Genomic DNA, 24,322 nt, shown 5'->3' on the forward strand with positions numbered 1-24,322 from the left:
TTGCTAGCGGCTGGATTCTCTGGTCTCTTCGCTGTCAACGGGAATTCCATTGACATCACCCCATGCCAGCAGGGAACACGCGGCCGGGGGTGCGCTGCTGGGGGGTGCCGGAGAATCCCGCCGGCATTAACGGCCGAAGAATCCTGGCCTTAGTGTTTTCAAGAAGCAGTTAGATATAGCACTTGGGGCGAAGGGGATCAAAGGATGGGGGGGGGGGGGGGGGTGGGGGGGGAAGGCGGGATCAGGCTATTGAATTGGATGATCAGTCATGATCATAGTGAATGGTGTAGCAGGTTCAAAGGGCCGAACGGCCTCCTCCTGCTCCTATTTTCCATGTTTCTATCCCTTCTACCATCTTAACGGTACACAATTCTACAACACATTTAACAAGCCTTTCAAAAACCGAAACAAAACCCAATATACTTTGTATGCTATTTACATCCTAGGAGCTGATCTTAACTGCTGTATCATTTATATCTGCTCTCGCTCAGTGATGTGCCAAGAACTAAACAGTACAAGCCACGTTCATGGGCATTTGACACATACAGATTGGAACAGGAGCCATCATTTTAAAGATAAATGCAAATTTATTCACTGGATGTCTTTTGTCATTTTTACAGTCTGCACTCAGAGGCTATATCCACTGATCTACAGGATTATTACAGTAACACCATGTTATTGAATGAGCTTTCCCAACATCTGTGCAAGAGCATAGATTGCACTGCTACCTATTCTCTTCTAATCAACGATGAGTGTGGCAATTAATTCTCGCCATTTACATTCAGGGCATGAAAAGAGATTGGAGCACACTACAAAATGAAATCTGTCGTAGCTCTGTAATTAGCCTCTTCAGATATCTCTTCACACTGTTCCAGTGCTCCCCTCTGATCCACAAATTTGATTCCAATAGCAACTCTTCTATTTCCTCTGTTTCCTTCAATGTTCCATTCCCACACACTTCCCTCTGCTCTAATTTCTCCCCTTATTACTCTTTTACCATAATCCTTTAATCTTTCCTTCACTCTCTTCCCAGGCTTCCTCCTTCCCCCTTTCCTAGCGGTTCCCTCACTTTGTTCCAATCACTCACTGTAAAAGTACACTTTCAGAGACTTCATTAGGGAATGAAAAGGGATTTATTTAATTTATCCTCAAGAGCAGCAACGTGTTTGCAGCTACTTCTCAAATACCTCTGCCTAGGAGAACTCCTCCCGCAGGGGTGATTCCCCACTCTGAGCCCCGATTGGCCACCCAGGCCAGGCGACCCTTATTCTGCTGTGTTGCCCTTAAAGGGACAATCCCCACACTCACCGTTTCCCCCTGGCCTTATCCTTCCCCAATACCTCTTCCAACACCCAATTCCAATCTGACATCCCTTGCCAACACCTTGGTGGGAAACAGCAGGGGTGGTCGTTTCGTGGGCTTCCCACTGGGCGTCATGGCCTCCACGCATCTCCGAGGCTAAGATTTTTGACATCAGCTCTGCTCCGGAAATCGACATGAAACTGATTATCATATGGAAATCTCCATATGATAATGAATCTATTCTCTGAGCCAGCTAGCGTCTCCCCACTGCCGGGAGTGGATAAGTCCATTGGGGTTTACTACTGCTTCCTACTAATGGGGACTAATGACCCAACCCGGCTGGAAGGGAGGCCAGTGAGGCCCTTGGGAGGTCAGTGGTAAGGACTGGGGTGCACTTTAGGCAGTGCCAGCCTGGCAGTGCCAGCCTGGCACCTTAGCACTGCCCAAGGGGCACCTTGGCACTGCCCGAGGCATTGGGCAGTTCCAAGGCGCGGGGCAGGACCTATTGGGGGACGCGATTGGTGGGGGGGAACCCGCTACCATTCTGCCAGAGGATCTGTGGGGGAGGGAGGGAGTGAGGGCGATTGGGGCTGGCCATCTGGGTGGGGGTGGCGGTGGACCGGGGCTGCCAGGATGGTCATCAGGGGTGGGTGGGGGTGAGGGGGGAGGTCAGGACTGTTAGGGAGAGGAGGTGGGTCAGGAGATTAGGGCTGGTGGGAGTGCGGGGGACAAAGGGGCTGGTCCTGGGAAGTCCTGGAGGCCAGCGATCAGTGGGTGGATGGGGTCGGCAGGCCAGCAATGGAGATTGTGGGGCTGGCCAGCGATTGGACTGGCCAGTGGTCTGGAGGCCGGCAATGGGGAGGGGGTTACTGTGCATACGCTGATCTCCACTCTGACAGATCGGCGCACGCGCAGTGGCCCACTCAGCGCTATGCTGCTGGCCTCTCGGGCGGGAAGAGGCCCTGCCCCCAGATTTCCACAGTGAATCCCGCTACGGCACTCTGTGATGTGCAGAGTGTCAGAGATTCATTCTGGAAATCATGCTAAAAAAACCCAATGGGAATCACTCCCATTTTCCCGCACGTTGGGAACTTAGAATTTCTTTGGAGACTCCCGGCCCTTATATTTTCCCAATTTTCCAACCTTTCCCTCACCATTCCAATCCTCCACCTGTCTCTCATCCTTTTCCAGTATTTATTTTCTTCAATCTGTTCCGTTGTTTCTTGCCAGTTGCATTGGTCTTTGGGTGTTTTAAACTTAATATGTTATTTCCCTGGATACCATATTGCATTTGCCATTTATTTTGTCATAACAATCTTTTTTCAGCGATTGAACCAATTGATGTGATTTCAGCGACTTGTTCTTCAATATTAAACAGCAGAATTGACCTTTACAGGGATATCTACTCTCAGAACTCCAAAATCTAATTTAGAATATGTTCAATTTTGATACTCCACCAATTAGATTGTGTAAAATACAATTCACGCAATTTACCAATAATAAACCAATCACCAGAGAGGATAGTTACAATTGCATATATCATCATCATTCAATCAATGTTAGAATAGAATAGAATCCCTACAGTGCAGAAGGAGGCCCTCTGGCCCATCAAGCCTGCACCAACAACAATCCCACACAGGCCATATCCCCGTAAGTCCACACATTTACCCTGCTAGTCCCTCTGACACTAACGGGTAATTTGGCACGGCCAATCAGCCTGACCCACACATCTTCGGACTGTGGGAGAAAACCGGAGCACCCGGAGGAAACCCACGCAGACACGGGGAGAACGTGCAAACTCCACACAGACAGTGACCCAAGCCGGGAATCGAACCTGGGTCCCTGGCGCCGTGACGCAGCAGTGCTAACCACTGTGCTACCGTGCTGTTGAAGTGGGATTTTTCGGATGTGTCACAATTAAGCTTCCCTGAATCATTCGAGCCCTACCTTGTATATCACGTTGATATTTTTGCCCAAAGGGTCTGCGTTGATGAAGGCAATCTTCAAAGGAACAGCATTTGAGGTGAAATAGGAACATGCCTATTCGCAAAGAGAAAGACGTAGAAAGATAAATATCATCACCAATTGCTAACACTTGTATTAGAACAACATTTGAATCAGATACAGATAGTGAGATGTCCAACTTGATTGCTTTAGCAAAACAGCCAACAAAGACCGATGCACTAAATGATATTCTTTTGTTCATCCGATTTAGTTTAAGTTTCTTTCCGAGCTTTAACGCATAATTTAGTGGCTGGCGCTTCTGTTCACTACTGAGGCATTGTGGCTTTGTAGGAGGTTCCTACTTTTCAGGTAGGAAGTTAAATTGAATCCCTGTCTTTCTGTTAATGTGTATGGAAAATATCCCATGGAAAAGAGCAGGGAGTTCTCCATACTGACCTGGCCAACATGAATCCCGTAACCCCTTCTCCAGAAATGGACTGGCTGGTCATTTATCCCATTCCCATTTGTGGAATCATGCTCTTCATAAATTGTTTGCCATGTTGGCCTGAAAAAACACCCAATGATGATGGGTGGAATTTTCCATTCTGACGACTGACTGTGGTGTGGGTGGGATGAGTGGTTTGATTCCAATTGGGGGGGTGGGTGGGATTTGGCCTGGGCCTCGGCACCTCCCTCTGCGACTGGATCCTGAACTTCCGAACCCACAGGCCACAATCAGTAAGGATAGGCAACAACACCTCCTCCACGATCATCCTCAACACCGGTGCCCCACAAGGCTGTGTTCTCAGCCCCCTACTATACTCCTTATACACCTATGACTGTGCGGCCAAATTCCCCTCCAACTCGATTTTCAAGTTTGCTGACAACATCACCGTAGTGGGTCGGATCTCAAACAATGACGAGACAGAGTACAGGAATGAGGTAGAGAATCTGGTGATCTAGTGCGACAACAATAATCTCTCCCTCAATGTCAACAAGACGAAGGAGATTGTCATCAACTTCAGGGAACGTAAAGGAGAACATGCCCCTGTCTACATCAACGGGGACGAAGTAGAAAGGGTCGAGAGCTTCAAGTTTTTAGATGTCCAGATCACCAACAACCAGTCCTGGTACCCCCATGCTGACACTATAGTCAAGAAAGTCCACCAATGTCTCTACTTTCTCAGAAGACTAAAGAAATTTGGCCTGTCAGCTACGACTCTCACCAACTTTTACAGATGCACCACAGAAACCATTCTTTCTTGTTGTATCACAGCTCTGCCCAGGACCGTAAGAAACTACAAAAGGTCATGAATGTAGCCCAATCCATCACGCAAACCAACCTTCCATTCATTGACTCTGTTTATACTTCCCGCTGCCTCGGCAAAGCAGCCAGCATAATTAAGGACCCCACGCACCTCGGACATTCTCTCTTCCACCTTCTTCCATCAGGAAAAAGATGCAAAAGTCTGAGATCGCGTACCAACCATCTCAAGAATAACTTCTTCCTTGCTGCTATCAGACTTTTGAATGGACCTACCTTGCATTAAGTTGATCTTTCTCTACACCCTAGCTATGACAGTAACACTACATTCTGCACTCTCTCGTTTTCTTCATTATGAACGGTATGCTTTGTCTGTATAGCGCGCAAGAAACAATACTTTTCACTCTATGTTAATACATTTGACAATAATAAATCAAATCAAATCAAATCTTGTGCCTGATTGTATGTTTAGAACCGCATTAATAATCCGTTGGCAAGCCACTCTCCAAATTACATAATGAGGCAGGCACTGATTTGTTCAACCTATTGGGGTCAAAGGACCTGTTGCCATATTTAAATGCCACCTGAACACACACATTCGCTCTCTGGTTTTGTGGTCTGTACGTCCTGACATGGCCCTCAGGAGAATAGAGCCACACGCGTGCTCCAAGGTTCAGCCCCAAATCTCTGCTGGCTCGTCTCAAAACTGTCCACAAATCCATGATGCCCTCTTCTCGAGGGATGGAACCAGGAGGTCCACCCATGTCACCTCATCAGGCTGGGAGGGGGTCGTAATGGAGGTCTGTGCCATTGGGACCCAAAAAAGAAATACCCTGCTGTGTGGGAAGTGGAAGAATGATCTCATCTGCTCTGGCAGGGTAAGTCAACCTACTGCAATCAGACACACAAAAGGTTACACTGCTCAGGGATCTCACACACGGTTAGCAGAGGAGTGTTAAATGTCTGATTTACAACCTGCAGAAACCACATTGTCAGCCTTTACCAGGGAGGGCTCAGCACACACAAGCAGGGACATGCATGTTTCCCAACCTCTGCTCCAGCCCTTCTCATCACATCCCATCCTGCTGTCTTCATACAGGCCAAGCTCGCCCACAACCAGAGGGAGGGGTCCCAGGCAGGAGGAGGGATGGTGGACTTCTCAGAGTTCACTTCCTTTGAGGAGGAGGCAGCTGAGTTGGCAGGGGGCTGGTGGACGGGGTGATGGGGGAGGGGTGATGGTTGATGGGGGAGGGGTGATGGGGGTGTGTGTGATAGGGATCACTCCTGTGGCGAAGGTGAGATCAGCCTCCCCCAGTACGGATGAAAATTCCTTGTGTTGATGACATCACGATATTCGCAGTGAGTGATTTAATTTTTTTATTATTGATTATTGTCACATGTATTGGAATACAGTGAAAAGTATTGTTTCTTGCGTGCTATACAGACAAAGCCTACTGTTCGTAGAGAAGGAAACGAGAGAGTGCCGAACGTAGTGTTACTGTCATAGCTAGGGTGTAGAGAAAGATCAACTTAATGCAAGGTAGGTCCATTCAAAGTCTGACAGCAGCAGGGAAAAAGCTGTTCTTGAGTCGGTTGGTACGTGATCTCAGTGATGCGCGATATAACTCACGAGGCTAGAGGTACTTGGGGAAATAAAGGCTATTATTGACTACAACAATAGAGCTACCATATATAATATACGATCCCAGACTAAAGGGTCACCAGGCAGAGCAGTGACCTTTATACCTCTCCCAAGAGGCGGAGCCCGACTGGGATGTACCATAAGAACTATATTACAGGTAGAACAGCCCAACCCTAACCCCAACAGTAACATGTAGAACAGCCCAACCCTAACCCCAACAGTAACATATATACAGACTCATAGTACTGGTCAGACCCTGGCTCAGCACTACCTGGTGGGAACCAACAATGGTTCACCACACTCAGACTTTTGTGTCTTTTTTCCTGACGGAAGAAGGTGGAAGAGGGTATGTCTGGGATTCGTGGGATCCTTGCTTATGCTGGCTACTTTTCTGAGGCAGCTGGAATTGTAGACAGAGTTAATGGATGAGAGGCTGATTTGAGTGATGGGCTGGGCTTCGTTAAGGACCCTTTGTAGTTTATTGTAGTCTTGGATAGTGAGGTACAATATTGCATTCTGCCAGCTCGTGAACTAAATCTATCTGGGGCGGCACGGTAGCACAGTGGTTAGCACTGCTGCTTCACAGCTCCAGGGTCCCTGGTTCGATTCCCAGCTCGGGTCACTGTCTGTGTGGAGTTTGCACATTCTCCTCGTGTCTGCGTGGGTTTCCTCCGGGTGCTCCGGTTTCCTCCCACAGTCCAAAGATGTGCGGGTTAGGTTGATTGGCCAGGTTAAAAATTGCCCCTTAGAGTCCTGGGATGCACAGGTTAGAGGGATTAGCGGGTAAATATGTGGGGGTGGGGCCTGGGTGGGATTGTGGTCGGTGCAGACTCGATGGGCCGAATGGCCTCCTTCTGCACTGTAGGGTTTCTATTCTATGATTTCTATGATCTCTTCCAGACACCAACAGGCCCAGACATGGGTCCAAACAGACTATCAGCCCCAGCAACCAGTAAATCCTGAGAATCTGGAAGATGCTGCATAAAAAGCAAGTTTCTCCTTCATACACTGCTCACGAGCAAGCAATGGTTAACTAAGGGAAAATAATGAAGCCTTGATTTTCTAATGAGATTAATGCCAATCATAATTTCTAGGTCCAAATCTTAGAAAAAGAAACCTGAAAATTAGCTCACGCCAAGCCTAAAAAAAGGTTGTGTGTCAGCATAATACACCATGCAAATATAATACACACCCTCCCGCATTAGCAGAAAGTTAATCATATTTAAGTAATAACCGTTTTGCATGGGCTCATAAGATGTTTCTATAGAAACAATTCCGAGGTGTATGCCAAATGCATTGGGGCCTGCTTCCCTGTGCTTTGAATCGCTATGTCAAACTAATCACAGCAAAGCGCCTCATTTAAACAACTAACAAATTATTTTGTTTGACTGCTTGCTATCCAACATTGAGAGTCGAGGTTGTGGAACTGAAGCAATTTTGCTCGAAGCACAGGCCTTAAGGCTACTGCACTCTTGTAATTTATTTCCCTTGTGACTTCGAGACATCAGAGAACGCGGATCATTAAATTCACCTCACTCTGCGTTGGATTTCAATTTATTTTCTAATTTAAAAATCAGCATTCCGTTCTGTTGAGCGAATGTGAACATTTAACCCTTTCAGGCAGCAACATGTAACGTGTAAAAGGGAGATGTCAGTGCACTTACGACCGCTTGGAATTCTGAGAAGTTTTGACTCTGGCATATTTTTGTTGTAGTGCAAAAAACAAAGATTTAGATCCGTCAGAAAGGCTATTTAATTTTCTAATTAGCTTGGCTCAGTTAGTAACACATTCCAAGGACTGCGGGTGAGATGTGAATCCAGACTCTTGGGTGACATTTCAATGCACGCCTGAAGGGTTGCTGCATTTGCCTTGGGTGGCCCAGTGGTTAGCACTGCTGCCTCACAGTGCTAAGGCCCCGGGTTCGATTCCCGGCTTGGGTCACTGTCTGTGTGGATTCTGCACATTCTCCCCGTGTCTGCGTGGGTTTACTCCGGGTGCTCCGGTTTCCTCCCATAGTCTGAAAGATGTGCTGGTCAGGTGCATTGGCCATGCTAAATTCTCCCTCAGTGTACCCGAACAGGCGCCGGAGTGTGGCGACCAGGGGATTTTCACAGCAACTTCATTGCAGTGTTAATGTAAGCCTACTTGTGACACTAATAAATAAGCTTAATTTTTCAGGTGACAGGCAACTGCACTTTGTCTTCTGCGTGAAGAATCATAATGGAAATACTTGCCAGCTCATTTGCCATTGTAATAATTTTTACAACTATCGAAAGAAGGAGCCTGCGTTTATATACCTTTAATCTTTTCAGGATATCGCAAAGTACTCGATGAATTCACTAAATGAATTACTTTGGAAGTGCAGTCAGTGTTACGTAGGCCAAAATGACAGCCAATCTTTGCACAGAAAATGAGCAACTCATTGTATTTTGTGCTATAGGTTAGGGAAGGAGGGATATAACCAGGATACCAGGTGAATGTCCCATTCTTTTTCTTTTTTGATTCTAAGCTGAATAGCCTACTCGACATCCCCAAGACCACTTACTGCCACCTCTGTAAAACTGCCCATCTCTCCTGCTGTCTCATCCATAGTTTTGTTACCTCTAAACAGGTACAAAGTTCCATGAAAGTGGTGTCACAGGAGGCAGGGTGGTGAAAAAGGCATTTGGCAAACTTGCCTACATCAGTCACAGCATTGAGTGCAGGAGTTGGGACGGTGTATTACAAACTGCACAAGATATTGGTAAGGCCTCATTAAGGAGTACTGCGTACAATTCTGGTCACCCTGCTCTCGGAAGGATGTTAGGCCACATTTGGAGTACTGTGTCCAGTTCTGGTCGCCGCACTACCAGAAGGACGGCTTTCGAGAGAGTGCAGAGAAGGTTTACCAGGATGTTGCCTGGTATGGAGGGTCTTAGCTATGAGGAGAGATTGGGTAAACTGGGCTTGTTCTCCGTGGATGACGGAGAATGAGGGGAGACCTAATAGAGGTGTACAAAATTATGAAGGGTATAGATAGGGTGAACAGTGGGAAGCTTTTTCCCAGGTCGGAGGTGACGATCATGAGGGGTCACGGGCTCAAGGTGAGAGGGGAGAGGTATAACTCAGATATCAGAGGGACGTTTTTTACACAGAGAGTGGTGGGGGCCTGGAATGCGCTACCAAGTAGGGTGGTGGAAGCAGACACGCTGACATCGTTTAAGACTTACCTGGATAGTCACATGAGCAGTCTGGGAATGGAGGGATACAAACAAATGGTCGAGTTGGACCAATGAGTGGCACAGGCTTGGAGGGCCGAAGGGCCTGTTTCCTGTGCTGTACTGTTCTTTGTTCTTTGTTATTAAACTGGAATGGGTGCAAAAAAGATGTGCAAGGATTTTACAGGGACTGGAAGGTTTGGATTATAAAGAGAGGCTGGATAGGCTGGTATTTTTTCCCTAGAGTGTAGGAGGATGAGGGGTGACCTTATATAAAATCATGAGGGGCATTGATGAGGTGAATAGGCAAGGTATTTTCCCCAGGGTAGAGGAGTCCAAAACTAGAAGGTGTAGGTTTAAGGTGAAAGGGGAAAGATTTAAAAGGGAGCCGAGGGGCAATTTGTTCACACAGAGGGTGGTACGTATATGGAATGAGCTGCCCAAGGAGGTGGTAGAGGCGGGTACAATTACAACATTTCAAAGACATTTGGACAGGTAAATGGATGGGAAAGGTTTAGAGGGGTATGGGCCAAACACAGGGCAAATGGAAACCTGGTCGGCATGGACGAGTTGGGCCGAAGGGCCTGTTTCCATGCTGTATCTCTTCATGACTCTAAACCTCGAGACTATTCCATTGCTCTCCTGCCTCACCTGCCATCTCTCCTCCCCCCTCCATAAACCTGAGCCCATCCAAAACCCTGCTGCCCATATCCTAACTCGCGCCTCAGACCTGTCCACTCAGCACCCACAAAATAAAATGTGAATTGGGCATTGTTCGGAAGGTGCTGATTCTGAATATTTCATCATGTTTCTTAACACAAATGTCTGTAGCTCCAGCCAAAGAACAGCGACAAAAAAAAGCACTCCCCTCAAGGAGTTTTCAGAACTGCCCCGGATCCTTTTTGTTCTTCTCGATGTCTAAAACGCTGACTAAGTCAGAATACTGAAGGAGCTTTTAATTTAAGTGCCGCTCCCATAATAATGAAAGGAAAGAAAGTATGGATAAGAATCTCACCCTCCCGGTTTTTCAAGTTAGGTGTCAGTTTACCTTGGTACTACTAGCTTGCTCACCTCCAAGTCAATGCTGATGAGCTTTTCAGCCCTGACCTAGAGTTTGAGCAGCTAACCTAGGCTAACCCTTCAGTGCAGTACTGAGAGTGTGCTACATTATTAGAAGCACTGACTATGGGGTGTAGTGTAAACTGAAACCCTACCTAATGGTGCAGGTGGACATAAAGAAATTCCATTCCCAATGTCACATTACTTGAAGAAGAGCAGGTTACTTGGTCAACATTTATCCCTGAATCCTGATCACCAGAATCATTTACCTGGTCAGTTATCTCATTTGCTGTTTGTTGGACCTAGCCATGTACAAAGTGGCTATCTGTAAACTAACAATAACTTCAAGAGGCAGCTGGATATAGCACTTGGGGTGAATGGGATCAAAGGTTATGGGGAGAAAGCAGGATTAGGCTATTGAGTTGGACGATCAGTCATGATCGTAATGAATGGCGGAGCAGACTCGAAGGGCCCAATGGCCTCCTCCTGTTCCTATCTTCCATGTTTCCACTTCATTGTCTGCAATTCATTGGCTGTGAAGTGCTTCAAGAGTTACTGAGGATGTGAAAGATGCTATACAAATGCAACGTGTTTCATCTACCTCACCTCATAGCTTAAGGACATACAAAAATGAAGCATAGGAAAAGACTATTCCTGCCCCGTACTGTTAAGGTGTAGCTCATGCAAATCATCTGCTCCCTTAACCAGTACGGGCTAAACCTCCTGGGAGCCTTAAACGCTTAGGCTGATTTTGGGAGAAAATATCCCTTGAGAAATTCTTCTCTAACTCCTGAAGATGTTCAAAGAGGTTCCAAGAGTCCACAGTGACTGGTTGACACTTTCCCCATATCCAATTTACACTTGCACTGTGTGCAGATGGTAGGAAGCTAAAATAAAATTAAAAAGTTGGAAATACTCGGCAGGTCTGGCAGCATCAATGGATTTTTGCAGAGTCAGGTCTTTCAAAAGGGCAAGTGAGCCATTTCTGGGATTCCCAATCCCACTTCTGGCCTCATTTTGAATGCTTGGTTGAGCTACAAGACTCACTAATGGATCAGATGTGCAGAGTCAACATCCTGGAGGTGGTTACCATTGACCAGAAGCGAAACTATGTCAGACATAAAAATAATGTGGCGACAAGAGGAGGCCAGAGGCCAGAAATTCTGCAGAGTGTAACTCATCTCCTGATTCCCCAAAATCTGTCCACCATTTTTCGGGCACATGTCAGGAGCGTGAGTGAAGACTCCCCACTTACCTGGAAGAGTGCAGTTCCAACACCCCCCCCTATCCACCAAGCTAAAGTTTCATTCCATACACCACCAATGCACCGTGGCAGCAATGTGTACCATCTACAAGATGCAGTGCAGCAACTCACCAAGGCTCCTTAGACAACATCTTCGAAACCTGTGACCTTCACCACCTGGAAGGTCAAAGGCAGCCGATACATGGGGACACCACCGCAGCAAATTCCTCTTCGAGTCACTCACCATCCTGACTTGGAAAAATTCGCTGTCACTGGGTCAAAATCCTGGAATTCCTTCCTGAGCAACACTGTGGGTGTACCTACAGCGGTTCAAGAAGGTAGCTCGCCACCATCTTATCAAGGGCAACCAGGGATGAATGCTGGCCTAGCCAGTGATGCTCATACCCCATGAATGAATAAATAAAAACTCATGAGGCTCTGCATGACGCTGGCCAGACACAGAAGGAGCTCATGTGCTTAAAGTCCTGAGATAGAGTTGAGTTCACCTGCTCCACGGATAGAGATTGCAAAGTCTCAGGGAACTCCAGCTGTTGGCCACATCTGCTTTTGTTGCTCTAAGTATTGAGTCCCAAACCATGACTCCAGATGCCCTTGCTCATTGTTCCGTGGAGCATCACGGTGACTCTGCTTCCTCTTTTGAGGGGCCTGTGCTTACATGCCTCTGCCTTAGACACTTTCTCCTGCACACTGGTGCTGCGTTCCTTATCTAGTGCCTTTGACTCCACCACCATGAATGCCAGCGAGGCATGGGTTGATACTGTGCTGCAACATTCTTGGGGCCAGATCTCCTTGAGGGGCACGTGTGGATTGGTGTGAAGTGAAGCTAAGAGTAGCGAGGGGGGTGTTCAGTGGTTGCACTCCTCTGTCGATGTTGTAGGGGTGGGACTGTATGAGGGGAACTAGAGTTTTGGGCTCTTGGAGGGGGAGCAGACCCTAAGCTGAGCCGCTGTGCTTCATTGTAGCCCTGAGCTGGGACCAGGAGGGGGAGCCTCTTGTAGGGGAGAGCAGAGACAGGTTTGTCCAGCAGTCCCTCATGCCTGGGTGTCAGAGAGGGCACAGCAGCTCTCATAGGGAGCCTGCAATGGGTTCAAATTTTACTGTCATTAACTTCATGCTGGGCCAACAATAACAGGTAGATAAATGACATTTATTCTGCATAGTTTGAAGTTCAGTCAATACTTTCAAATGTTTGCATAGGGGAAGCAGTGGTACTGTCACTGGGCTCATAATCCAGAGACCCAAGGTAGCGCTCTGTGGACCCAGGTTCGAATTCCACCATGGCAGATGATGGAATTTAAATTCAATAAATTCTGGAATTAAAAGTTGAATGATGACCATGAAACCATTGCCAAGTGTCGTAAAGAGCCACCTGGTTCACTAATACCTGGTCTGGCCTACATGTGACTCCGGATTCTCAGCAATATGGTTGACTCTGAACCGCCCTCTGAAGTGGCCTAGCAAGCCACTCAGGTGTCACCAGTACAAAGAAAGCAGCAAGGAATGAAATAGTAAGGAACACCCGGCATCGACCTAGGCACTTAAAACGACCAAGGCAAAGACAAACCTAGCTCTATCGACCTTGCAAAGTCCTCCTTACTAATATCTGGAACAAGCTGCCAGAGGTAGTAGTAGAGGCGGGTACAATTTTGTCTTTTAAAAAGCATTTAGACAGTTACATGGGTACGATGGGTATAGAGGGATATGGGCCAAATGCGGCAATTGGGATTAGCTTAGGGGTTTTAAAAAAAAAGGGCGGCATGGACAGGTTGGGCCGAAGGGCCCGTTTCCATGCTGTAAACCTCTATGACTCTATCTGCGGTCTTGTGGCTACTACCATGTGATACCTGGGAACACTACCACCTGGAGGTTCCCCCAACCATCCTGACTTGGAAATATATCGCTCTTCCTTACCCATCGCTGGGGCAAAATCCTGGAATTCCCTCTCTAACAGCACTGTGGGTGCACCTACACCTCAGGGGTCAAGACTGCAGTGATTCAAGAAGGCAGCTCACCCCCACCTTCCTAAGGATGGGCCTGGCCAGCGATGCCCACATACCATCAATTTATATAATAGTTCAATCAACCAGGGTCATCTTTATAAATATGTCACCATTTCTTTTTATACGTGAACTTACACTGGCATCAACGCCCTTGACTGCAAATGCAGGATTCAATGGCAGGCGGCAGACATGTTCCTGGTAGAAGAACTTCTCCAATTTTTCAATCTCTTTCATTAGTAAAGTCTGTAAATGGAAAAAAATCGTTCTTTATTTCTATGCAGGAAAAAAACAAAGCAAATTAATTAAAACAATCACAGTACCAGGAAAAAAGGTGGACATTTCTCTTTTATGAGCAGCAATGAGAAACTAGAGGTTAAAACCCAGTGGTCCCAATGATGGCCTGTGCTCCAGAAATTGAAAAACTTTCCCATTATATAGGTGAGGGTTAATATTATGAACACTGTTACACTGGGAAGAGGGCGTAATTCCATTACGACACATGGACATGGGAATTGGGAAAAACTGAGTGGAAGTGCATGCAAATGTCAGATTTTTAAGTATTATACAATAGAGATTTAAGTTATACATACACTTTGAAAAGTTGTGTGGGAGAAAAGGGCAAATAATACTGAACAATTCTAACACAGGCTGCAATACGTGGCTCCTTAGCATCAATATTATTTGGTGCTATGAATGTTAATTTTGCCTCCACAATGGGTTCACTTCCTGCGCACACTTCCATTGCAATTTTTCTACCTGAACCTCAGCAGGGAACAGTCTTTCAGATGTTTCCCCTTTATATGGGCGGCACGGCGGCACAGTGGTTAGCACTGCTGCCTCACAGCGCCAGGGACCCGGGTTCGATTCCAACCTCGTGTGACTGCCTGTGTGGAGTTTGCATGTTCTCCCCGTGTCTATGTGGGTTTCCTCCGGGTGCTCCGGTTTCCTCCCACACTCCAAAGATGTGCAGGTTACGTTGATTGGCCATGGTAAATTGCCCCTCAGTGTCAGGGGGATTAGCAGGGTGAATATATGGGGTTACGGGGATAGGGCCTGGGTGGGATTGTGGTCGGTGCAGGCTCAATGGGCCAAATGGCCTCCTTCTGCACTGTCGGGATTCTATGATTATATGATTCACAAAGAATGTCCCCACTAAAAGCTGCCAAACTGCTGTAATTACAAATATTACATCAGAGTTGGGTGAGGATGGAACTGCCAATGGTTTTGAATGTGACTGCAGTCATTAACTATTTTGTGTCTACTTTCTTCCAGGCTGCAGTTGGCAATAACTCTCCCACTTCTACCCTCAATTTCTATGTAAGAGAGGTTATTGAGGGTCTATATTTGAAGAGAGCTGAATGCACTTTATTCTCTCTTGTCCAGAAAAACAAGCAGAGTGGGCACTGCAGGCTTCCCCATGGCACACTGACTGTCCGCTGTGCCATCTGTATTTGAGCCATTGAGACACATCAGATGAGAGATACTGGGTGACAATGGCTGTCCTTTGACCATGTGGCTCATGACTCTGGGGCACAGCCCACGTACAGATGGGAACCATAGAATCCCTACAATGTAGAAAGAGGTCTTTCGGCCCATCGAGTGTGCATCCACTCTCCAAAAGAGCATCCCATCCAGGCCTTCCCCTTCACCCTACCTCAATAGCACCGTGCATTTCCCATGGCTAATCCACCTAATTACATATTATTAAGGGACAATTTAACATGGCTAATCCACCTAAACTGGATACCTTTTACTGTTGGAGGAAACTGGAGCACCCGGAGGAAACCCACGCAGACAGTCACCCAAGGCCGGAATCGAACCTGGGTCCCTCGCACTGTGGGGCAGCAGCGCTAACCATTGTGCCGCCGTGCATGTAACAAAACAATGCTGCCATGCAAAACGTGGGAGAGCAGATCATCGAGGTGCTTAAACAATGCTTCCACAGCCTGGATTGTCTCATCTACTGTGATACCAATAAACCGCCATTCTCCATTCACCAACTTTATCGCCTCTCTATTACTGACCATCACAACAGTCGCTTGACCACAATGCCAAAATTAAAGAAACCAAATAAACTTCCAAAGCAAAGTTTTAAATCAAACCTTGACATACTGCATACAAACATCGAACCACAGAATCACACAACTGTTACAGTGCAGAAAGAGGCCATTTGGCCCTTTGTGTCTATACTGGCTCTCCAATTGAGTATCATGACTTAGTGCCATTCCCCTGCCTTTTCCCCGTACCCTTGCACATTGTTTCTCTTTAAGTAATCATCTAATGCCCTCTCAAATGCCTCGATTGAACCTGCCTCCACCGCACTTCCAGACAGTGCATTCCAGAGCTGAACCGCTCGCTGTGTGAAAAAAGGTTTGCCTCAAATCGCAAATCATCTTAAATCTGTGCCCTCTCGTTCTTGATCCTTTTACAAGCTGGAACAGTTCCTCCCTATCCACTCTGTCCAATCCACGCATGATTTTAAACATATCAATCAAATCTCCTCTGAACCTTCTTCTCTCCAAGAAGAACAAACTCAACCTCTCCAATCTTTCCTCATAACTGAAGTTTCTCATCGCTGAAACTATTTTTGTGAACCTCCTCTGCACTCTCTCCAATTAGGGTGGTGTCCAGACTGAACACAATATTCCAGCTGAGCTCTTTCACTGGAGAAGTCCTTGGAGCTCTAGCACTCTGGTCCTAGAAAGCCCAGATTCAGGCTGCACCATCTTGGCATGGCTGATAGTCAACAGCAGGGATACAGGCAGAGTGTCAGTGCCAGGAGCATGAATGTTGGCATCATGAGAGAGGCGGGACGATGGCAGAGTGGTTAGCATTGCTGCTTCACAGCGCCAGGGAACCCGGGTTCAATTCTGGCCTCGGGTGACTATCTATGCAGAGTTTGCACATTCTCCCCATGTCTGCGTGGGTTTCCTCCAGGTGCTCCACTTTCCTCCCACAGTCCAAAGATGTGCGGGTTAAGTGGATTGGCCATGCTAAATTGCCCCTTAGTGTCAGGGGATTGGCAGGGTAAATACATGGGGTTACGGGGATAGGGCCCGGGTGGGATTCTTGTTGTGCAGGCTCGCTGGGCCGAATGGCCTCCTTCTGCACTGTAGGGGTTCTACGATTCTAACTGCAGATTGGTACATCATCGAGCACCTACCACTGGCATTGGCTCAGTGGTCCCAGTAACCTATTGGAGGACAGATTGTGTGAGACGCTGAACCCTCTTGTAGCATCTTGCAGCCAGGCTGGCAGCGGTGTGAATTTGCCCAGCAGCATGTTCAGCTTGCATAACTAGAGGCTGATCTTCCACTGCAGCATCTAGATGCTGGGTTGTCTGTGTTGCAATGAAAACAGAGCCTTCAGCCATCAAAGGCTGCAACAAAGGCTGGGTATGCTGCGTGTGTTAGTGGAATAGGCCATGCTGGAATATATAGACTCCAAGCTCTGCACACAGCCCTGTGCCAACCTGGTGCTGGATTCTCCAACAATCCTTGTCCTTCCATGATCATTTTGATGTGCTTGTATACCAGCCATCTCCAACTGGGTGTCCCAGTGTCCCTATTTCAATCCTCTGCATCAGAACTCCTGGCTGACCTTGTCCTCCAGTGAGCTTGAACCTTGTTCCCTGCTCTGGCTACCGGCCCTTGTCCGGACTCTCCCAACATGCAGACCCTTGCTTTGAAGTGAATCCTCTAACATACGCACAGTGTTAGTGTCCGAGCTGATGGCTGCAAGAGTAAGAGCAAATGATGGTATCATTCCTCTTCCAAATCTTTCTCCTGCACCACAGTCTGACCAGCTGGTCATTCTTAGATATCTGAAAGGAGAAAGATACAAGGGTCGGGTTGAGGTGAGGGTAAAGGGGGAGTTGGGGGTGGTGGGAAGCAAGGGGTGCGTGCTTACACATGTTTACACTACCTGGAGCTTGGAAATCAGAAGAGAGTCTGGAATGAGTGGGAAGTGGAATGTGAGAGGGAGGGTGCCATCTTCAATGGTTTCAGCCTCATTGCTGACCGCCATCTCAGCAATGGCTGCTCTAACGACGACCACTGTCTTCTCTGTCAGGGTAAGGCTGTGCATCTGTGCTGCGGTGGTTTTTCCAATTTGTTGTTATCAATTATCTAATCAATCGGGATCAACTGAAATCAAAATGGTAAACCAGCCTACCGTCCATTGACTCAGTCTACACTTCCCGCTGCCTTGGCAAAGCAGCCAGCATAATCAAAGACCCCACACACACTGCACATTCTCTCTTCCACCTTCTTACGAAAGTTTGAAATCATGTACTAACTGAGTCAAGAACAGCTTCTTCCCTGCTGCCATCACGTTTTTGAATGGACCTTCTATATATTAAGCTGATCTTTCTCTGCACCTTATCTGTAACTGCAACACTATATTCTGCACCCTCTCTTTTCCTACCCCCTGTGTACTCTATGAACAGTAAGCTTTGTCTGTACAGCACGCAAGAAACAAAGCTTTTCACTGTATCCCAACACGTGTGACAGGAATAAATCAATTCAAATCAAATGATGGGAGTGTGGAGTTTGGTAGCAAATGCCATTAGCTTTAGGAGCGCTGCTCCTTCCTCAGATGGAGTGGATAGCTGCTCATAAATATTTTATTTATCTCCACATCCGGCATCTCCACATCATATGGAGTTTAGTCAGAGTTTAAGATGGAATATGACACACTAGTTATAAAGAAAAATGACCGTGACAGTCAGTGAGCACTGATCTGGGTCAGACTGGACAGTTGAGAGTCAATCATTTGATGTGGCTCTGGAGTCACATATAGGCCAAATCAGGTAAGGACAGCAGATGTCCTTCCCTAAAGTCATTAGTGAACCAGATGGGTTAAGGAGGAGCGGTTGAGGAGTCTGGGTCTATACTCAATGGAGTTTAGAAGGATGAGGAGGGATCTAATTGAAACTTACAGAATACTGAGAGGCCTAGATAGAGTGGACGTGGAAAGAATGTTTCCACTCGTGGGAGAGACTAGAACTCAAAGGCACAACCTCAGAGTGAAGGGACGCTCCTTTAGAACTGAGGTGAGGAGGAATTTCTTCAGCCAGAGGGTGGTGAATCTGTGGAACTCATTGCCACAGAGGGCTGTGGAGGCCAGGTCATTGAGTGTCTTTAAGACAGAGATAGATAAGTTCTTGATCAATAAGGGGATCAAGGGTTATGGGAGAAGGTAGGAGAATGGGGATGAGAATCATATCAGCCATGATTGAATGGTGGAGTAGACTCGATGGGCTGAATGGCCTCATTCTGCTCCTATTTCTGATGGTCTTATGGATGACTTGCATAGACGATCAGCTTTTTCTTTCTTTTTCTTTGTATTTACTGCTTGGTGTTTCATGTCTTTGTGGATTTTTCAAACTACCTAACAGTGCCAAGTGTGGATCTACCCTGAGGATCTGTCTACATCACCTGCTTCACTTTATACCCTTTTTCAGGGGTGGACAAGGATGATTTATTTACAGGGTCTTATGATCCAATAAAGTCTTGAGAGTTCTTTGTCTAAACCATTGGGGCGAAAGCCCTTCTTTAATGTTATCCACCAGCCCTTTGCTTCTTGAGACTTTGCATGTACCTCCCACTCTTGATCAATCAAGCTCTTATACATCTTATCATTATCTAATCTCAAGCTGTTTTCCCTAATAATTTCCATCCTCTTGAGGGCTCCTTCCATCTCCAGAGGGCAATCTAACTTCCAGAAGTGTATATCTGTCCTATCACCATTTATTTATCCCCAAAGCTGTTTAGAAGGCTTTTTAACAAGCTGTTCATAATAGCTATTTAGCCCATCTGTCCTTCGTGTGTACCAGACTGTTGAACCATGGTGATTCACTGAACTAATTCCTATTCTATTCCTACATATCAATTAATTTTCACATTTAAGCAAGCATCCCAATTAAGCAAGGTTAACTGAAAATTCTAACACAGCTTAGAAGTATGGTTATTAGTTTAAAACATCTCTCCCACAATTGGAAGGTCTTATCTAAGCATGGCTTCATTCCAGGCTAGGTACAGCTGCCATCACACAAGAATAACCACCCCACTAACTCTGTTTCTAGGGAAACAAAACCTGAGCAGTTTACAGTAGATTGAAACTTCAAGCATGAAGCTATTCGCTTGGTGCCTGTCTCCTGCTGGGTCGCTCCTGCCACCTTGTCTTGCAGGAGAGAGGGAAGTGTGTTGGTGAGTGTGGCGCAATGTAGCCATGCTAAAGGTGCAAGGGTGATGTGATGTTTTGGATGTTAGGCGCGAGTCATGAGAGGGGTTGCTGGTAGATGTTGAGAGGAGTGGGTACCATGTGAGCCTAGTGGTGCAGAGGAAACAGAGGGAGGCAATGGCCTGATTGTATTAATGACCATTATTGACTTAGTGACTATTAATCCAAAAACTTAGCTAATGTTCTGGGGACCCGGGTTCGAATCCCGCCGTGGCAGGTGGTGGAATTTAAATTCAATAAAAAAAATCTGGAGTGAAGAATCCACTGATGACCATGAAACCATTGTCAATTGTCGGAAAAACTCGTCTGGTCCACTAATGCCCTTTCGGGGAGGAAATCTGCCGTCCTTACCTGGTCTGGCTTACATGTGATTCCAGAGCCACAGTAATGTGGTTGACTCTCAGCTGCCCTCGGGCAACTAGGGATGGGCAATAAATGCTGGCCAGTCAGCGATGCCCAGGTCCCACAAATGAACAGTTGGTTGGATATGGGATTTGAAGATACTTTCGCTGTCCTTGGACCATTCGTGTGAAGTCACTGATCTTTTTATGGGATTGCACCCAGGTTCTCCAGTTGAGCCCCTGCCACCAACTGTCACCAGTGTTATCAGTTCCCACTGCCTTTCAAAGATTGCCCTGACTCCCTACCCCTGCAGTAGATAGAGATCATCCCTCCTCATCTCCACCTCTTGTACCAAGGCCTCCAGTGCAGAGCTGGAAAGCTTTGGAGCTCCCTCTCTGCCACGTTGTGCCATTATTGAGCATTCCCCATGCCAAAATACTTTTGGAATGACTCCCAGCCCCTGCTGCAGCCGCAATGCTCTTCCTCTTTAAGAGGGGCAGGCAGGTTTTAAGTGAGCTTTAGCTCAGGCTGGCCTCTCATGATTTCACACCCGCTACCCATGTGTGCACACACACAGCAGCATGCTTAGTGATGGCAACACATTGCAATTATTTTAATTAGCAGCCAGGTGGGTGCACTTTCAGCATTAGTCACAGTGGGTGCAGGAGTTCAGCTGTAGAACCTGGATGCAAGCCCATAAAAAGGTCAATGACTTCACACGAACGGCCAAGGACAGCGAATGTATCTTCAAATCCCATATCCAACCAACTGTTCATTCGTGGGGCATGGGCATCACAACCCACCCACCTTCTTGGAACAGTTCAATCTCACATTCACTCTCTATACATGCAGATTAGGGGTCGCGTTAGCTCAGTTGGTTGGATGGCTGGTTCATGATGCAGAGTGACATCAACACTGCGGGTTCAATTCCTGTACCGACTGAGGTTATTCATGAAGATTCCGCCCTAAGACCTTGTCCCTTGCCTGTGGTGTGTTGATCCTCAAGTTAAATCATCACCAGTCAGCTCTCCCTCTCAAAGGGGAAGGAGCCTGCGGCCATCTGGATTATGCCAACTTTACCTTTTTAATTATCAAAACCAAATTATGATCGGTCTCAGATGCCAAGGGATTTAAGGATTGGCTCTGCACTGTCATTGTAGAAAAAAAAATTGGTTCAGTAAATGAAGACAATGCAGCTGGTGAAAGTAGAGAACCAGATACATGGTTGCAGGATGGTCACGACTGGGAGTTGAATATCCAGGGGTATCAGACTGTTCGGAGGGACTGACAGGAAGGTAAGGGAGGTGGTGTAGCTCTGATATTTAAGGATGACATTAGGGCGGTAGTGAGAGATGATATAGATTCGATGGAAAAAAAGGTTGAACCCATTTGGGTGGAAATTAGAAATAGTAAGGGGAAAAAGTCACTGATAGGAGTAGTCTACAGGCCACCAAGTAATGACATAATGGTGGGCGAGAAATAAACAAAGAAATAACTGATGCATGTAAAACTGGTACAGCAATTATCATGGGGGATTTTAATCTACATATCAATTGGTTATCTAGGTCAGTCAAGGCAGCCTTGAGGAGTTCATAGAATGTATCCGCGATAGCTTCCTTGAACAGTATGTAATGGAACCTACGAGGGAGCAAGCTATCATAAATCTGGTCATGTTTAATAAGATGGGAATAATTAATGATCTTACAGTTAGGGATCCTCTCGGAAGAAGTGATCACAGTATGGTTGAATTTAAAATACAGATGGAGTGTGAGAAGGTAAAATCCAATACCAGTGTCTTGTGCTTAAACAAAGGAAACTACAAAGGGATGAGGGAGGAGTTGGCTCAGGTAGACTGGGAGCAAAAATTTTATGCTGGGACAATTGAGGAACAGTGGAGGACTTTCAAAGTGATCTTTCACAGTGCTCAACAAACTTATATACCAGTGATAAGGAAGGACTGTAGAAAAAGAGATAATTAGCCATGGATATCTAAGGAAATAAAGGAGGGTATCAAATTGAAAGAAAATGCATACTAAGTGGCAACGATTAGTGGGAACCGAGAGGATTGGGAAATCTTTAAAGGTCAGCAAAAAGCCACAAAAAAAGCTATTAAGAAAAGTAAGATGGATTATGAGAGTAAACTAGCTCAGAATATAAAAACAGATCGCAAAAGTTTCCCCAAATATATAAAATGAAAAAGAGTGGCTAAAGTAAACATTGGTCCTTTAGAGGATGAAAAGGGGGATGTAATAACTGGAAATGAGAAAGTGGCTGAGGCATTGAACAGGTATTTTGTGTCGGTCTTCACAGTGGAAGATACAAATAACATGCCAAAAATTGATGACGGGAAGGCTATGGCAGGTGACAACCTAGAAACTATCATTATCATGAAAGAGGTAGTGTTGGGCAAGTTAATGAGGCTAAAGGTAGACAAGTCTCCTGGTCCTGATGGAATGCATCCCAGGGTACTAAAAGAAATAGCGGGAGAAATAGCAAATTCACTAGTGGTAATTTACCAAAATTAGCTGGACTCTGGAGTGGTTCCCGCAGATTGGAAAACAGCAAATGTGATGCCACTGTTTAAAAAAGGAGGTAGACAAAAGGCTGGTAACTATAGGCCGGTTAGTTAACTTCTGTAGTAGGGAAAATGCTTGAATCTATCGTCAAGGAAGAAATAGCGAGACATCTGGATATAAATTGTCCCATTGGTAAGACGCAGCATGGGTTCATGAAGGAAAGGTCATGTTTGACTAATTTGGTGGAATTCTTTGAGAACATTATGTGCGCAATGGACAATGGGGAACCTGTGGATGTAGTGTATCTGGATTTCCAGAAGGCATTTGACAAGGTGCCGCCCCAAAGACTGCTGCATAAGATAAAGGTGCACGGTGTTACGGGTAATGTATTAGCATGGATATTGGATTGGTTAACTAACAGAAAGCAAAAAGTGGGGGAAAATGGGTGTTTTTCTGGTTGGCGATCAGTGACTAGAGTTGTCCCTCAGGGATCAGTGTTGGGACCGCAATTGTTTACGATTTACATAGATGATTTGGAGTTGGGGACCAAGTGTAGTGTGTCAAAATTTGCAGATGACACTAAGATGGGTGGCAGAGCAAAGTGTGCAGAGGACGCTGAAAGTCTGCAAAGGGATATAGACAATCTAAGTGAGTGGGCGAGGGTCTGGCAGATGGAGTACAATGTTGGTAAATTGAGGTCATCCATTTTGGTAGGAATAACAGCAAAATGGACTATTATTTAAATGGTAAAAAATTGCAGCATGCTGCTGTGCAGAGGGACCTGGGTGTCCTTGTGCAGGAATCACAAGGAGTTGGTTTGCAGGTGCAGCAGGTAACTAAAAAGGCAAATGGAAATTTGTCCTTTATTGCTAAAGGAATGGAATGTAAAAACAGCGAGGTTATATTGCAGCTGTATAAGGCGCTGGTGAGGCTACACCTGGAGTACTGTGTACAGTTTTGGTCTCCTTACTTGAGAAAGGATATACTGGCACTGGAGGGGGTGCAGAGGAGATTCACTAGGTTGATTCCAGAGTTGAGAGGGTTGGCTTATGAAGACAGACTGAGTAGATTGGGGCTATACTCATTGGAATTCGGAAGAATGAGAGTAGATCTTATAGAAACATATAAGATTTTGAAGGGAATAGATAAGATAGAAGCAGGGAAGTTGTTTCCACTGGCAGGTGAAACTAGAACTAGGGGCATAGCCTCAAAATAAGGGGAAGCAGATTTAGGATTGAGTTGAGGAGGAACTTCTTCACACAAAGGGTTGTGAATCTGTGGAATTCCCTGCCCAGTGAAGCAGTTGAGACTATCTCATTGAATGTTTTTAAGGCAAGGATAGATAAATTTTTGAACAGTAAAGGAATTAAGGGTAATGGTGAGCGGGCGGGTAAGTGGAGCTGAGTCCACAAAAAGATCAGCCATGATCTTATTGAATGGCGGAGCAGGCTCGAGGGGCCAGATGGCCTACTCCTGCTCCTAGTTCTTATGTTCTGTGGATTACAACACACAACACTCCACGCTCCCGCTATAGCAAGGTCAGAGAAT

General features: G+C 46.3%; 1 protein-coding gene across 4 annotated transcripts in view; it reads right to left on the reverse strand.

Moving 5' to 3' along the window:
- LOC144507885 (phosphatidylinositol 3-kinase C2 domain-containing subunit gamma-like) overlaps positions 1–24,322 on the reverse strand; it is a 256,669-nt gene that overhangs the window by 74,979 nt on the left and 157,368 nt on the right. For all 4 annotated transcript variants that reach the window (XR_013500157.1, XM_078235332.1, XM_078235331.1 and 1 more), the window contains exons 20-21: positions 13,809–13,916; positions 3,250–3,342 (exon numbers count right to left, since the gene is read on the reverse strand). Coding sequence is in view for 3 of the 4 variants with exons in the window: in XM_078235332.1 (XP_078091458.1) it covers positions 3,250–3,342; positions 13,809–13,916 (201 nt within the window). In the remaining variant the exon portion in view is untranslated. The remainder of the gene's footprint in view (positions 1–3,249; positions 3,343–13,808; positions 13,917–24,322) is intronic.

The sequence above is a fragment of the Mustelus asterias genome, chromosome 19, assembly GCF_964213995.1.
Source record: "Mustelus asterias chromosome 19, sMusAst1.hap1.1, whole genome shotgun sequence".
NCBI classification, from domain to species: Eukaryota; Metazoa; Chordata; class Chondrichthyes; order Carcharhiniformes; family Triakidae; genus Mustelus; species Mustelus asterias.